This window comes from Procambarus clarkii, chromosome 68, assembly GCF_040958095.1.
Source record: "Procambarus clarkii isolate CNS0578487 chromosome 68, FALCON_Pclarkii_2.0, whole genome shotgun sequence".
Lineage (NCBI taxonomy): Eukaryota > Metazoa > Arthropoda > Malacostraca > Decapoda > Cambaridae > Procambarus > Procambarus clarkii.
The window spans coordinates 12,230,037-12,246,066 of record NC_091217.1 but is presented as its reverse complement, the minus strand read 5'-3'; the positions used below and the strand labels follow the sequence as shown (position 1 = coordinate 12,246,066).

The 16,030-nt window shown below is 41.8% G+C and overlaps 1 protein-coding gene across 1 annotated transcript in view; it reads left to right on the top strand.

Annotated features, from left to right (window-relative positions):
* Window positions 1-16,030, top strand: part of fand (Pre-mRNA-splicing factor SYF1 fand) — a 58,660-nt gene that overhangs the window by 42,397 nt on the left and 233 nt on the right. Inside the window, exons 10-15 of the mRNA XM_045769438.2 lie at window positions 1,278-1,524; window positions 5,093-5,251; window positions 5,558-5,770; window positions 7,492-7,743; window positions 7,881-8,049; window positions 8,960-9,109. Of these exons, the coding sequence (XP_045625394.1) occupies window positions 1,278-1,524; window positions 5,093-5,251; window positions 5,558-5,770; window positions 7,492-7,743; window positions 7,881-8,049; window positions 8,960-9,109 (1,190 nt within the window). The remainder of the gene's footprint in view (window positions 1-1,277; window positions 1,525-5,092; window positions 5,252-5,557; window positions 5,771-7,491; window positions 7,744-7,880; window positions 8,050-8,959; window positions 9,110-16,030) is intronic.

Sequence of the window (16,030 nt, the reverse complement as noted above, 5' to 3'; positions counted from 1 at the left end):
CATTAGTTTATCATCCTCATGGCAGATCTCTAGTGCTATTATGTCAACTTCTTGTGGATTGGCAGTCATTATTTCCCTCACCTTTAGGTGTTCTTTTACCAGCACAGCAACGCCACCGCCTTTCCTAATTTTTCTGTCCCGTCTCCAAATTGAGTAGCCCCTTGGGAATATGACCTCATTTAAAATTACATCTTCAAGTTTTGTCTCCGTGAGTGCAACAATGTCTGGTGTCTGCAGCTGTATTACATCACTTAACTCCAGTATCTTCGATCTCACTCCATCTATGTTGGTGTATGCAATCTTCAGGAACTTGTTCCCCCTCTCCTTATTCTTCACTCCCCCTCTCTCTATTGATTTTGCTGGTTTGCCTTTATGTACCACTTTACTGGTTTGCCTACCCCTATCACTTTGTAGAAAAAAAGAATTTATTTCTTCTTCATTCCTGCTCTCATTTAAACGTTTTGCCTCGGCGAGGTTCAGTTTCAGCTTCTCTCTATCTTCTTTTGAAAGATCTCGTCTTAACGACCACCCTTTCTCATCCTCATCGTGTGTGTGTGTGTGTGTGTGTGTGTGTGTGTGTGTGTGTGTGTGTGTGTGTGTGTGTGTGTGTGTGTGTGTGTGTGTGTGTGTGTGTGTATGTGTATACACACACACACACACACACACACACACACACACACACACACACACACACACACATACACACATACATACACACACACACACACACACACACACACACACACACACACACATACATACATACATACACACACAGTGGTACCTCTATTTTCAAATTTAATCTGTTCCCAGAGACGGTTCAAAAACCGAAACAAATTTTCCCATAAGAAATAATGTAAATTGAATTAATCTGTTCCACACACCCAAAAATATTTACTTAAAAATTCATTTTATACAGAATACTACTCATACTTTTCATACAAAAAACAATCAGGTACAGTATAAATATAAACCATAAATAAAATAAGTGAACATTTAACTGCAATTTACCTGTACTGAGGACTCTTGTTGATGTATAGGAGACGGTGAGGTGGGAGGGAGATGTGGTGTTGGTGTATGGGGAGGAGGAGGAGGAGGGAGGAGTTGAGACCATTCCCTGGGTGGAGGACTACATCCTCTCCTCCATCTACTATTATATTATTGAGAGGCAACATTATGATGTTGCCTCTCCTCTTGTTTTTTTCACTGATGTTCTGTTTACTTTTAATTTATCCATTTTTATTTTATTGATTTCGTGTTTTATATTTTAATTTCAGCAATGAAGAAGAAGCTCTAAAGCTTATGAAAAGAGCCACAGCACCACCACCTCACAAAGTTGCATATAATGATGAGTCAGAACCCGTTCAGCGGCGAGTATACAAGTCCCTTAAGCTGTGGTCAATGTATGCTGACTTGGAGGAATGTCTTGGTACCTTTAAATCCTGCAAGGCTGTGTATGATAGAATTATTGACTTGCGGATTGCTACTCCACAAATTATTATAAATTATGGAATGTTTCTGCAGGTTTGTAACTCCTTTAGCGAGTGTTCTGTGTGCATGTCTCTACTAGTTCTCAAATTTTATCATGTATACTTTTGCAAAACTGTCTCTGAAAATTAATTTCAATCATATTCTGTTCATTATACCTGTATGTGTAACAAATTACTTTCCTAACTAGATGTTGAATATTTTTCTGCCATATAATTGTGTAATGTATTCATATCTCAAATATCCCTTTTAATAAATAAATTGCATTGCACCCTCAATTCAACGAACTATATGGGGCCATCCCAATTCGTTGCAACTGGATATTGCTCCAGGAGGCCTATATTAGTGAATGAAAATTGGGAAATCTCAAAATGAAAATGAACCATAGAATTTGGTTTTAAATGTGCTTAACACTTTGAGGTTCCACAGACTGACTATCTCGTCACTCATTTTTCTACTGAATGTGTTCCAACGACGCAGTACTGAGTCACTCATTAAAATATTTTTTAAAAATTTAAATTTTATCAGATCAATCTGGTAGTGGTTTTAAAATAAGCGCCTTTAGATTGCACACAATTTGATACCAAAATCAAAGATATAACATGAAACTTGATGTCCAAACACTTGAAATATTATAAATAGGCCAGAACACGAAACAATGTTCTGTTCGGACAGAACACGAAACAATGGGTATAAATTGGATAAGTTTAGATTTAGGAAAGACTTGGGTAAATACTGGTTCAGTAACAGGGTTGTTGATTTGTGGAACCAATTGCCGCGTAACATTGTGGAGGTGGGGTCCCTCGATTGTTTCAAGCACGGGTTGGACAAGTATATGAGTGGGATTGGGTGGTTATAGAATAGGAGCTGCCTCGTATGGGCCAATAGGCCTTCTGCAGTTGCCTTTGTTCTTATGTTCTTATGTTCTTAGGCCTATGGTCCAAATATTAAAATATTTGTTAAAATTCTATTTATTGTCCTATTATCTTGGGACTAGTTTTAAAATGCGCGCCTTTCTATTGCGAACAATTTGATACCAAAATGAAAGATGTAACACGAATATTTATGTCAGAACACTGGAAAGTTATAAATAAATTTGTGATGATGAGCATCCAGAATTAAAATATTTGTTAAAAATCCAGTTATTGCTCTATTATTTTGGGACTAGTTTTAAAATACTCACCTTTTTATTGCGAACAATTTGATACCAAAACGAGCGACGTAGCTCGAAATTTGATGTTATCAAATTGAACGAGTTGAACATTAGGTTGCAATGTACAAAATGGTGCTCGTTCACAGGTAACTTTAGGCTTTTCTGCGGGGAGGCACTCCAGCCTTTTGTACATTTTATTCATACACATCTGTAGGGAATTTAATTGCGAACACAATGATACCAAAATGAGCAACGTAGCACGAGAATTAAGGTAAAAAAATGGAACGAGAATGCACATGTTACTGATTTTGTGCGTTTTTGCCGACTTTACGCTTTGCTGTTGGGAGTCACGCTAGGCTTTTGGACATTATATTTATACACACCTGTAGAGAATTTAATTGCGAACACAATGATACCAAAACGAGCGACGTAGCACGAGAATTAAGGTGAGAAAGCTGGAACGAGTATACACATTTGGGTGTCACCGCGCGCTTACCCGCACAGAGGGGCCACGTTCCCCCTGTCAACCGCGAGTTTCCACGGAGCGCGAAAGTGTTAATGGCTTTCCCAAGGCCATTAACCCTTAAGCTGCTAAGGGGTCCTGAGGAGATTTACACCCCTGTGCACAAGAAAAAACAATTAAATTATTTTGTCTTCTAAAAATGTTAATTTGTGTTCCCTGAGCATGGGAAAAATAATAAAAAAATCATAGGTGACATATTTTAGGCACAATAGGTCGAGGAAGTCTGGCAAAATGTGGGCATTGACAGAGCGGTCGTCAGAGGCGGTCAGCGTCACTCGAGCTGACAAGTGGAAGTTGCCACAAAGATATTATCACCTAATTATTTCAATGTGTCTAATTGATTTTACCCTATTTTTTTGCCATAATATTATTCAATTGTGTGTAATGTGATAATAGATTTATATAATAAAATGTGTGAATCATCGCTATACTCAAAAGTATGGTGTTCATATTAGTGATTCAATTATTACGTTCATAAAACAATAAACAAATAGTTTAGCACTATATACACACAGTATATATAAGTATCTACATGTTTTGTTCACCATAACTGTACAAATAAGCTGATATAGTTAGTGCAGGCACTAAGAGACATCACTACACACACAGTCAGCTGGTGGCTGCCTCCCTCACTCATTCAAGGTCAGGCACACTAAAATTTCTCCCCTAACAATACTGTTTGGGGTGTTATTACACTATATATACACATTATATATAAGTATCTACATGTTGTATGCACCGTAACTGTACACCTAAGCTTGTAGGGTGCCCAAAGAGCATAGTGGCCACCCTCTACACAGCTAGACAAATTATGCAGACGACATCGGCACCGTCACCCAAATAGCTCCTCCCAACATAATCCTTTTGCTGTTATTACACTAATACACACATTATGTATAAGTATCTACATTTGTGTTCACCATAGAGAACCACTGGTATGGTAAATGCAGACAATAACTGGTGGCCACACAGTCAGTAATTTCCCTCCCTCAGCATTACTCCTCCCACACAGTGCTAATTATCACAACAATCCTGCTATTATCACAATCCTGGTCATTTTTATCATAGTCAGGGGTCATCTGTAATACTGTCATCGCTAAATAATAGTTACAGATTTATTTTGACATTTTTAGGCGATGCTGTGGTCACAAGCTGAACAGCAATGCTGTTAGCTCATGCTGCGTGTGTAAGATTGGTTGCTCCCACGGTACTGTGACTCTCACACCGGAGAATATTGCCCACAATTTTTTTTAAACATGGCGTCTGTTTACAAGAGCCCTGAGGAAGCTGATGTGAACCCCGTGTAGCCGCGGGCCATTTGAATTGTGCCTGGCACCCTATGGCGTATATATGCGCCATGAGCTCGGTGGGACATGTTACTCACAGCGTATATATACGCCTTGCACAGTTTAAGGGTTAAGCACATTTAACCCCAACTCTTTCTTCTAATGTTATACCCATCTACAAAAATCATTAAAAACATGATTGAAGCCATATTAACAGATTTACTGTTAATACTCTAATATTTCCCATGCTCTATGGGCTGATTTCATTAAGGAAAATCTTTACATTTTAACCCATAATATGATCGGCAAGTTTTCCACCACTCAGTGAACTGTCCCAACATTGTAAGCAAATCCGCACATGCCCCAATTCAGCCAACAAGAGTTGGTCGAATCGGGTGAGTAAATCCCGTCTGGAAAGTTTACGTCCTAACTGGAGATTCGCTGAACCAAGGTTTGCTGAATCGAGGGTCCACTGTGTTTAAAAAAAATCATTTCACTCCTCAGTATTTGAAATGTACTGTACTATTTGACATCTACTGTACTTTCCCTGGGTCATACATGAAGTCTTCATGATTTGTTCAGCATACGTTATTGTTTGTACTTACTCATTCACTAAAATGATTTTGGGCATTTATTTTCTAGGAAAACAACTACTTTGAAGAAGCATTTAAAGCATATGAAAAAGGCATCTCCTTGTTCAAATGGCCATATGTGTATGATATTTGGAACACTTACCTCACCAAGTTCCTTGAACGTTATACGGGAACTAAGATAGAGCGTGCAAGAGATCTGTTTGAACAGGTGAGAAGCATTTTTAATTCACTATTTACTGAAGTATTAAACTTCAGTAAACTTTATAAGAAAGTTTAATCATGTTTATCTTAATTTAAAGCTGTTGTACCACACTAATTTATTCCATTCCCATTTGCATAGAGTTAAATAGTTGCATTAAACTTCAAAAGAGAGATTTCTTTAAAAACTTATGTATGTACATTTACAGCTTTCTTCCTAAAACTTAAATTTGCTTTTATATGTAAAATTATTTATTTGGCATAGGTGTCTTTGAAAGGAAATTTAGTTGAAATTTGTTTTTATTATCTCGTGCAGTGTCTAGAGAAATGTCCTCCAAGCTATGCTAGAAACCTATACCTCTTATATGCCAAGATGGAGGAAGAGCATGGGCTGGCAAGACATGCCATGCAGGTATATAGCCGTGCAACCAAAGCAGTACCACCTGAAGAGAAATTGGCTATATACAACATATACCTCCAACATGCTCAGCAGATTTATGGTGTAACAAGAACAAGAGAAATTTATCAGGTGAGTAATGTTCAGCAACTTTTGAGTGATGTTGATAGTTATATCTATCCATAACACTTGCATACAATACATTTTGCCAGATATTTGAGCCTCTTTGTCATTGTTATCATTAGTTTATATTTTGTTTACATACAAATAAAATGTCAAAGATAGATATTTTAGAATTTTCAGCTTGTTATTGAGCAATCTTGGTCATTTCCTTGATAAAAAGTACTACTTCACTTGCCATTTCTTTTTATCTTTACTTTATTCTTTGTTTCTTGCCAGAGTCCACTTCATTAATTACATGTATGTATTTACTATATGGGCAACAAGATAGGTTGTGATCTCATATGTCCTGATCATAAGTTAAAGTTTTAATCATATAACATGACAGATCATCCTTTGCTTTCATCAGTCTCACTCTCTTGCGTGACCTCCTGACAGTCACTTTAAGTAAGTTACTCTGAGACCTTAACATTACAAAAAATATGAATGTCAAGACAAGCTTGAGTGCATAATATTAAGAGCAATTAAACTAATAGCACATTCAGAAAGTAAACTCTGAAAAAAATTGAACTAACCTTCCTAATGAAGTTTAGTTCCCTAATGAAGTGAAGAGTATGGAGTGACCTGATTCAAGTCTTCAAAATATTGAAGAATGCAACCAAGAACTATTGGATATGCAAATAGCTCTCTGATGTCATAGGTGTTAATTCATGCCAGATACTTAAGAAACACCTGAATAGATATTTTTGAAACTATGTTAATTGAACCTAAATATTCATCTCGCTGGTTGCTGTATAATGCACTGTGCACAATTGCCTTTTCTGGTAGTATAAATAATAGCTGTGGTAGAGACAGCAATTGTCCTTAATATAATTAGTTGCAGCAAACAGTGTAGCAGTAGAACAAGATTAGGTTATTCTCTTTCCTCTTCACCCAACTACTTGGGCTGGGCGGCAGAGCGATGGTCTCGCTTCATGCAGGTCGGCGTTCAATCCTCGACAGTCCAAGTGGTTGGGCACCATTCCTTTCCCCCCCGTCTCATCCCAAATCCTTATCCTGATCCCTTCCAAGTGCTATATAGTCAAAATGGCTTGGTACTTTCTCCTGATAGTTCCCTTCCCTTCTTTCCTCTTCAGTTTCTATGTCATGATGATTCATCTAAAGTATGATGATGATTCCATGGTGGATTGTATGTGCTGGAGGGTGTAAAGGGTTGTGAGAGCACGTTCTACTTTGTTATCCAGGTGGAAGTTACGGCAGAAGAGTAGTCCTCTTTCTGGCAGAAAACTGCCAGGAGTCATTAGATATTCTGTTATCTGTTTTACCCATGTAACATAATTGTTAATTGATCTCTACCAACTGTGTCTAAGGAATGAATCCAGCATTTTGTGGGTAATTTTCATATTAAGTTATCTTTTTCTATCGCAAAGCTTTGTTAAATTTATCAGTATTTGTAGGATTGGCATTGATGAGCTTAAATTCTTTCAGATTTTTTAATAATTTGCTTGTGAGCATATTTTTCCTATAAGGGACCTTGTATACTTAAGTTTAGTTGAAACTGTAGAGATATATTTGTTCAAATCTGCCTTCACTGTATACACTTAAGTACTGACAGATTCTAAACTAGTACAGTATTTTGATATGATTTGATTGATTCTGTATTGTACAATTCGCAAGTTAAAAGTATAAGATTTTGCTAAATAACATGTAATATACTTTTTTCCTGTCCATAGGAAGCAATTGATGACCTTCCTGATGAAGGTGCCCGTGAAATGTGCTTACGTTTTGCTGAAATGGAAAGAAAGCTGGGTGAAATTGACCGTGCTCGGGAAATTTATGCCTACTGCAGTCATATATGTGACCCACGTATCACTGCAGAATTCTGGGCCAAGTGGACTGATTTTGAAGTTGCTCATGGCAATGAAGATACTATGAAGGAGCTACTTCGCATCAAGAGATCTATGCAAGCTAAATACAACACCCAGGTTTGAATACAGTTATAACCTTTTAGAGATATCAACTGACTTTGCCAACAGAAGAAATTTAGCTGTATATTTGAAATATACAGCTTTTGAAAATTCTTTACAGACTTACTAATGCAGGCATTCCACTTGTTTTCTAGGTGAACATGATGTCTGCACAAATGTTAGCATCTGCAGACACAGTTGCAGGCACTGTTTCTGATCTTGCCCCAGGTGCTAAGGATGGCATGCGCATGTTAGAGGCTCGTGCTGTAGCCATGAACCAGTTAGAGGAACAAAATCCTCCACCATCACATGCTCCACCTGCAGGTACCCTTCTAAATACATCTACAAATTCACATACATATAATATAAGTATTGTAGACTTAAAGATATGCAGTATCACATTTTTGGTTTGTTCCAGGACTTTGTTTTAAACTTTCTTTGATATAGTTCTTCACTTAAAATTTTCATAATATGCAGCTTCCTGTCAAACAAATTCAAGGCATTAATATTTATAACTTCAAAGATGAAGAAAGGTTTTCAAAAAAATTCTTGACTAATACTATGCAGTACAGTACTGTATCTAGAAATTTAGGCCTTTTATGTGGGAAACCAGGAGACCTGGTCAACGATCAGGCCACGGGGACGCTAAGCCCTAAAAACACCTCAAAGTAATCTTAAGGTAAAATAGCCCCGTCAGCTCCCTGAAGCTATTCGAACTGATATGTGCTATATTAGTTTGGGGTCATCAATCACGAGTTCTTATGCCTTCTAGGGAACCACGAGTCAAAACCTGGATCCCTCAGAGAGGTGCAGGGAGCAATGGTCTACGAGCACTTTACATATTTATTTATATATTTATTTATATATATATATATACAAGAAGGTACATTGGGATTGTGAGGATACATAATATAGTAATTACAATCTTGTAAAGCCACTAGTACGCGCAGCGTTTGGGGAAGAAGACGAAAGTATGTAGTACAGAAAGAAAGTATAAAGTACAGTATGTCATAACTGAACAGGCATGTGTCAGATCTAGATAAGGAACATCCTTCTATATCTTATCTTTATCCTGTTCATAACCCTTGCTTTAAATTTTTCTTCTTCTGTCATTGGGTAATTTAGTCTTGTGGCTAAACATTAATAAGACTTAGGCATTACAGTACTGTACTTACTTCTTGCATTAGTGTTATTTAAAAAACTATAGTTAAATATTAAATTTTTCTTATTACAGGTGGCTCCAAAATATTATTTGTACGAGGCACAACTACCAAAAGGGACGACGAGGTTGCTGATACAGCTCGTACTGCAAACCCAGATGAAATTGACTTAGATGATGAGGATGATAATGATGATGATGATGATGACGATGATGATGATGATGGTGAGTTTCTTATGAAAGTAATCTTATAATAATAATACTAATACTTGGTTGACACCTTTCAGTTGCTCCCTTCAATTTGCATTACTGAAATGCACTTTCTGTTGTTGTTTGGGGTGTGGAGGGGAAGCACACGTGAGCATGAGCTCTGTGAAAAACAATATATATCTAGGGATATTTCAGTGATACAGGAACTAAACACAGTCAGATATCTCATAAAGTGTGTGTCAACATATTAAACAATATACCATAGTGATTGCCATTCGACTTTTGTGTTTTAAGGAAATAAACTCTGGCTACATATATGACTTCGAGGTGTATTCCGGAATTGGTAAAACAACAGTGGTGACAGTCATGGGCTTGATTCGTCTTCATTTGCTTTATATTTTGTTATTGGTATTGCTTATATATATTGAGGTTGTTATTGTTTATATTTGTCTGTCTATTTAGAGCATTTTATTGCGAATAATTTGATACCACAATGAACAATGTTGCACAAAAACTTCTGTTAGCAAACTGTATGTGTTTGTCTGGTGTATTGGGTGTAGCGGGTGTGGCAATGAGTGTGCTCTAGTAGGTAAGGCTTTGGCAACTTTAGGGGTCATTGCGGGTTATGCGACCCATGTTGTCTAATTTATAGGCATATGTCTTGTTACGGCCCTCTCGGGACGCAACGGGGTTCTTACTCTGATGTAGTTAGAGGAAGATATATATCCGGCCCCAAGCCAGTAGAGGCTATCAAGGGATGCGATCCGTGACGCAAGTAACTTAAAGGGAGTAGGGAAAGAAAGGTAAGAACTTAATATAATATAATATAACCTTCACCATTTAAATATATAAAAGTAAAACGTACACAAGGGGGAAGGGTATTAACACTTTACAAAGGGGATCAACACTGTAGTCTTCTGCTGGAGACTATGGATCCTCGAAGCTAGGTGCTGAGTCCGCGGTGCTTTCTTCGTGGCCTCAAGACGTGTCCTCTGAGAACGCCGAGCCTAACCTGGCCACAGGTCAGCCACAACACAGGTCCACTGGGGGCACCGTCGTGGAGGCCGTCAACCACACGTCCAGCAGGTCTGCTGGCAGGTACTGAGCCACCAAGGCTGGTACGGCCACTCCACGAACGATAAAAGGGGTACGCCCTAGACAGGAGTCTCGTGTGATATCACCAATCACCCTCCTGTCCTCAATACCCCAGTGGATTATCGTCTCCAACCGTCGGTCCCGGGTAAATCCTTCCACTGCCACTCCACTGGCAGGCTTAACACACCACAGTGTTCTTCCGGGGGGACGACGTCACAACAGCTGCAGCAAACTTCACAGTATGGAGACTGGCTGCCTCGGGTAGACTGACTACACCTTCAACACAGTGGTCCCAGGTCGGCTCTGTAAACAGACACGTCATCAATAACTGGGACACTAATACACCACACTCACAGGCTCAGATACAAACGCCCGACATATCCACTCCATAGATGGCGCTGTCGTCGAAGCACCACCTCACCAGAGGTCAGGAGCGGCGGTGTTGAGTGCTGAACCAGACTGGAAACTGGTCCTCGAGGCCAGTACACGCTGTCCTCACTAGGTGTCGTCGTTCGTTTGGCGGGGGTTTCGGGAGCTGACCCACAGATGGCGTGTTTGTCACTGCTCCAGGCACGGACGCTGGATCCGGGTTCGTAACACCTCCCCACCAAAAAGAATTTGGTTTGGGGTTCTATAAAAAACACAAACCAAATTAGCAGGGCGACACAACTCCAAATGGACTTACTTATACTATGAACTGGAGTGATGAGGTTGTCTTGTCCACAGAACTTTTCTGAGGAACCCTGGCACAAAGGGAACTTGCAGATAGAAGGCAATGATCTGCCTGACGTAATCTTCCACGTCTCCCACATCTCCACTGCGATGTCAAGCAGGGGCATCATTTCACACCTCTCTAGTAAGGATCCGTGTAGACACGATCTGGGGTGACTCGACACTTCTCTGCGTCGAGGCACCGATGACGGCTGATCACAGACGGCATTTCTGGTACCGGTCCGATGGTCCTTCAGGGAGACAGGAACCTGGAATACAGGGGTCTGATAATTCAGAGTGATAGCGACAGGGGATAAGTCGATACTTACTGCATACGCCTCTACTAGGCTCACACCTAGTTCCAACAGGGCTGCTTGTACGTCGCAGATGGCATTCACTCTGCCACCGTCAGGTCGACCAACGTTCCGCATAATGCTGCATTGAGGCTCAGCTATCACGCGAGGGGTGTCAACCTGTCGGAAACAGTCACTCATTTTATCATCTATCGTACCTCCTGTATCATCTATTACCTCCCAGGTCCCTTCTTCAACTGCAACACTTGCAGTACAAATCTCCAATCCCTGGGACCTTTTCGCGATGTTCATGGGAGCCATCATTCGTCGGGTCGTCCACCGGTCCTTACTGAGAACACATAGGAGAACACATGCGAGAACAAAACAAAATACTGCTAAGAAACATGGGGTCAATTGAGGGATATGCTTCCCGAGCCAGTCATGTCCATAGCCGGCAACATCCACTAGCCTGGCTTGGACCGAAGAGGGCACTAGACCTTTTGAACACACCTCACATACCTCTGAAGTCTGGGGAATCTCTGGCTGGTTCAATACACGCTGTACCTTGCCATACCGCAAGTACACATCCGCCTTCGCTCCAGACTCGTTGGTATCTGTGGGTGCCTGCACACAAGGCCTCTCTTCGTGCTCAGGTACCTCTGCCTTCTTAACTTCATGTTCCTTGTCGAGAGAATCAGGAGACACTGCTAGAACGCTCTCAATCTGTAGGCGAGAGGACAAATTAAACATAGTTACATCCGGGTCTGTCTTTACCTGGACATTACCATTGCCTGTAGACACCTCCGACCTTGCTGTTCTGGTAGACTCGTCCACAATCTTGGGAAGATTGATGCTCCAATCGGTCACCAAGTCGTTGGCTAGTACCACGTCAATCCCAGCCACAGGGAGGGTATCGACTACTGCCAACTCACATGTGCCGCTGAAATAAGGCGAATCAAGATGTACTGGCACTAAGGGGGCGATGTACTGCGTCCTAGGAAACCCAACCAGGATCACCTCTGGTCTCCCATCCACGCTTACTCCCTCGGGTAACGAGCTCTTCACGATCAGGGACTGGGCTGCTCCACTATCTCTGAGCACTACAATTGATCTACCAGTATGATCACTCGTTACATACCCGGTTGAAGTGTGAGGGGCCAACAAACTTGGTCCTTCCTGCGTCGTCGTAGACTGGTTTCCTACTGGTGATGTAACACAGCTCACCAACATCACCTCCCTTCGTGCGCTGCCACCTCTTCTACCTCGGCACCTAGCAGCTATGTGCCCTTTCTGCCCACAAGTCCAGCACACCATATTCCTCCTTGGACTACGGTGTTTCGGACTACTGGGACTTGTTCTTCGGGGGCTACTTGGGGGCGTCTTCTTAGCACTTTGTGGGACGGGTCTTTCTTCTTCTTCATGAGGTCTGTCAAACCGGCGCTGGTAATTCCTCGGGACGTACTTAGCAGACGGCCTATGAGTCAGGATATACTCTTCAGCCATGGTGGCTGCTGCACTCAAGGTCTCTACCTGCTGTTCCTCCAAGTACGTCTTGAGGTCTCCAGACAAACAATCCTTGAAGTCCTCGAGCAGAATCAGCTGCTCGAGGTCTTCCTTGGTCTCCACCTTCCGAGAGGCACACCATTCTTGAAAAAGTCGCTCCTTGATGGTGGCGAATTCGGTGAAAGTGTGCTCTGAGGTCTTCTTCAGGTTTCGGAACTTTTGCCTATATGCCTCAGGTACCAATTGGTACGCCATGAGCACCACTTTCTTCACCATATCGTAATCGCCGGAGTCGTCAAGGGATAACGTAGAGTAGGCAATTTGGGCCTTCCCAGTCAAGACTGACTGTATCATGATGGCCCAATTCTCCCTTGGCCACTCCAAAGAGGCAGCGACTTTCTCGAAGGCTGCGAAGAACTTCGAGACTTCCCTCTCATTGAATTTGGGGACCATCTTGATATTTCTTACCGGATCGAAACCGCTTACTCCAGTTTGTCTCTGTCCAGCGCCTAGTCGTAAAACTTCTAGTTCATGTTGTCTCTGTCTTTCTTTTTCTTCTCTTTCTCGTTCTTCTCTCTCTCTTTCTCTTTCTTCTCTCTCTCTTTCTCGTTCTTCTCTCTCTCTTTCTCGTTCTAATTCTAAACGCCTCATCGCCAATTCTTTATCTTGTCTTTCTCTTTCCATTTCTAATTTCTTCCACTCTATTTCTCGATTAATTTCCAAGGCACGCATTTTGACTGTTAGGAAGCTGATATTAAGCTCACCTGCATCACTGTCAATGTCACTGCCCTTATCTTCCTTTTCTGTGGAAGCTATTTCCTCACCTTCCCTTGTACTAGGAGTCTCGCCTTCCTGTTTCTCTTCTGCCTTCAGGTGCCGGTGAACCTTGGACAAGATCTCCACACGGGAATCACTGGCACGGATCTTGATCTCCAGGTAGGCGCTCACTAGTACAAGTTCCGGTTTGCTCAGATACTTTAATCTGGCAAGACAGTCCACTCTATTCAGAAAAGCCTGAACATCGTCCAGATCATCGATGGTAGCTTTTTCTGCCATTGTCACAGATGGAACACTCAACTAGCACTTAACACACCGCTTACACGTTAGCACTTAACACACCGAGTACTGTTCTACGCCAATATTGCACTTTATCGCACCAAACACTGCACTTGCCAATATTGCACGTAATCACTTCGGGCACCACACTACCCAATATTGCACTGAGTCCAAGCGAACACTTCGCTCTACAATATTGCACTGAATCACTGAGCACCGCACTAGTCAATATTGCACTTAATCGCTTAATCACAGCGAGCACCGCACTGCACAATATCGCACTTAGTCACTGAGCACCGCACAGGACGTATAACGTCACAATCGTCACACAGGGGGAATTATATACAGGGATTACGCCACTTCACCACCCCTGTCAAACATACTTAACAAGGGGACGGATCCCGCTGGGGATGCCAATTATGTTACGGCCCTCTCGGGACGCAACGGGGTTCTTACTCTGATGTAGTTAGAGGAAGATATATATCCGGCCCCAAGCCAGTAGAGGCTATCAAGGGATGCGATCCGTGACGCAAGTAACTTAAAGGGAGTAGGGAAAGAAAGGTAAGAACTTAATATAATATAATATAACCTTCACCATTTAAATATATAAAAGTAAAACGTACACAAGGGGGAAGGGTATTAACACTTTACAAAGGGGATCAACACTGTAGTCTTCTGCTGGAGACTATGGATCCTCGAAGCTAGGTGCTGAGTCCGCGGTGCTTTCTTCGTGGCCTCAAGACGTGTCCTCTGAGAACGCCGAGCCTAACCTGGCCACAGGTCAGCCACAACACAGGTCCACTGGGGGCACCGTCGTGGAGGCCGTCAACCACACGTCCAGCAGGTCTGCTGGCAGGTACTGAGCCACCAAGGCTGGTACGGCCACTCCACGAACGATAAAAGGGGTACGCCCTAGACAGGAGTCTCGTGTGATATCACCAATCACCCTCCTGTCCTCAATACCCCAGTGGATTATCGTCTCCAACCGTCGGTCCCGGGTAAATCCTTCCACTGCCACTCCACTGGCAGGCTTAACACACCACAGTGTTCTTCCGGGGGGACGACGTCACAACAGCTGCAGCAAACTTCACAGTATGGAGACTGGCTGCCTCGGGTAGACTGACTACACCTTCAACACAGTGGTCCCAGGTCGGCTCTGTAAACAGACACGTCATCAATAACTGGGACACTAATACACCACACTCACAGGCTCAGATACAAACGCCCGACATATCCACTCCATAGATGGCGCTGTCGTCGGAGCACCACCTCACCAGAGGTCAGGAGCGGCGGTGTTGAGTGCTGAACCAGACTGGAAACTGGTCCTCGAGGCCAGTACACGCTGTCCTCACTAGGTGTCGTCGTTCGTTTGGCGGGGGTTTCGGGAGCTGACCCACAGATGGCGTGTTTGTCACTGCTCCAGGCACGGACGCTGGATCCGGGTTCGTAACATGTCTGTGTAGGAAATTTTATTGCAATCACACGTGGTACAAAAAAGAACGATGTCGAACAAGTTTGGATTTGATAAATCTGAAAAGAGTAGCAACATGTTCACGCTGTTTGGCGTGCACGCTAACAAACGACTTAGTTTTTTATTTGGTGCCGGCATCACGTTAGCTTTGGTGACATGTTATACATATGTTCCTCTAGAACATTTCATTGAGAACACATCGATATGAAAATGAAACACGTACATCGAAAATTAAGGTCAAAAACATGAGCAGAGTATGAACTTTTCAGTAGAGTGTAGCTGATAGCAGTTGGGCGTGCAGTAACAGGTAACCCTTGGGCATCTTCCCATGGTCTTGCGGGTGGGGTGTGCCCATGTTTTGTACTTTATATTCATATGTCTGTGTAGAGAATTTTATTGCGATCACAATGATACCAAAATTAACGATGTAGAACAATTCTGGGGTTGACAAACCTGAAAAGAGCATAAACATTTCATCGTTGTTTGGTACTCACGGCTAACGATTGCCATAGTTTTTTATTTGGTGCGGGTCTAACATCGGCTTTAGTTAAATTTTATATATATATTCCTCTAGAGTATTCTCTTGTGAACAAATTGATACCAAAATTAAATACATACATGGGAAAATTAAAGTGAGCAGACTGAAAAGATTATAAACATTTAAGTGTCGCCGCGCGGTCTCCCGAAACGCTAGTCACACAAGGGGAAAGTTACACAAGCTTCTGCCGTGTGTGGGAAAGTGTTGAGATAATGTACCAATTGTAATACAATAGCATTAAGATATACAAATGACAAACTAGGATGATT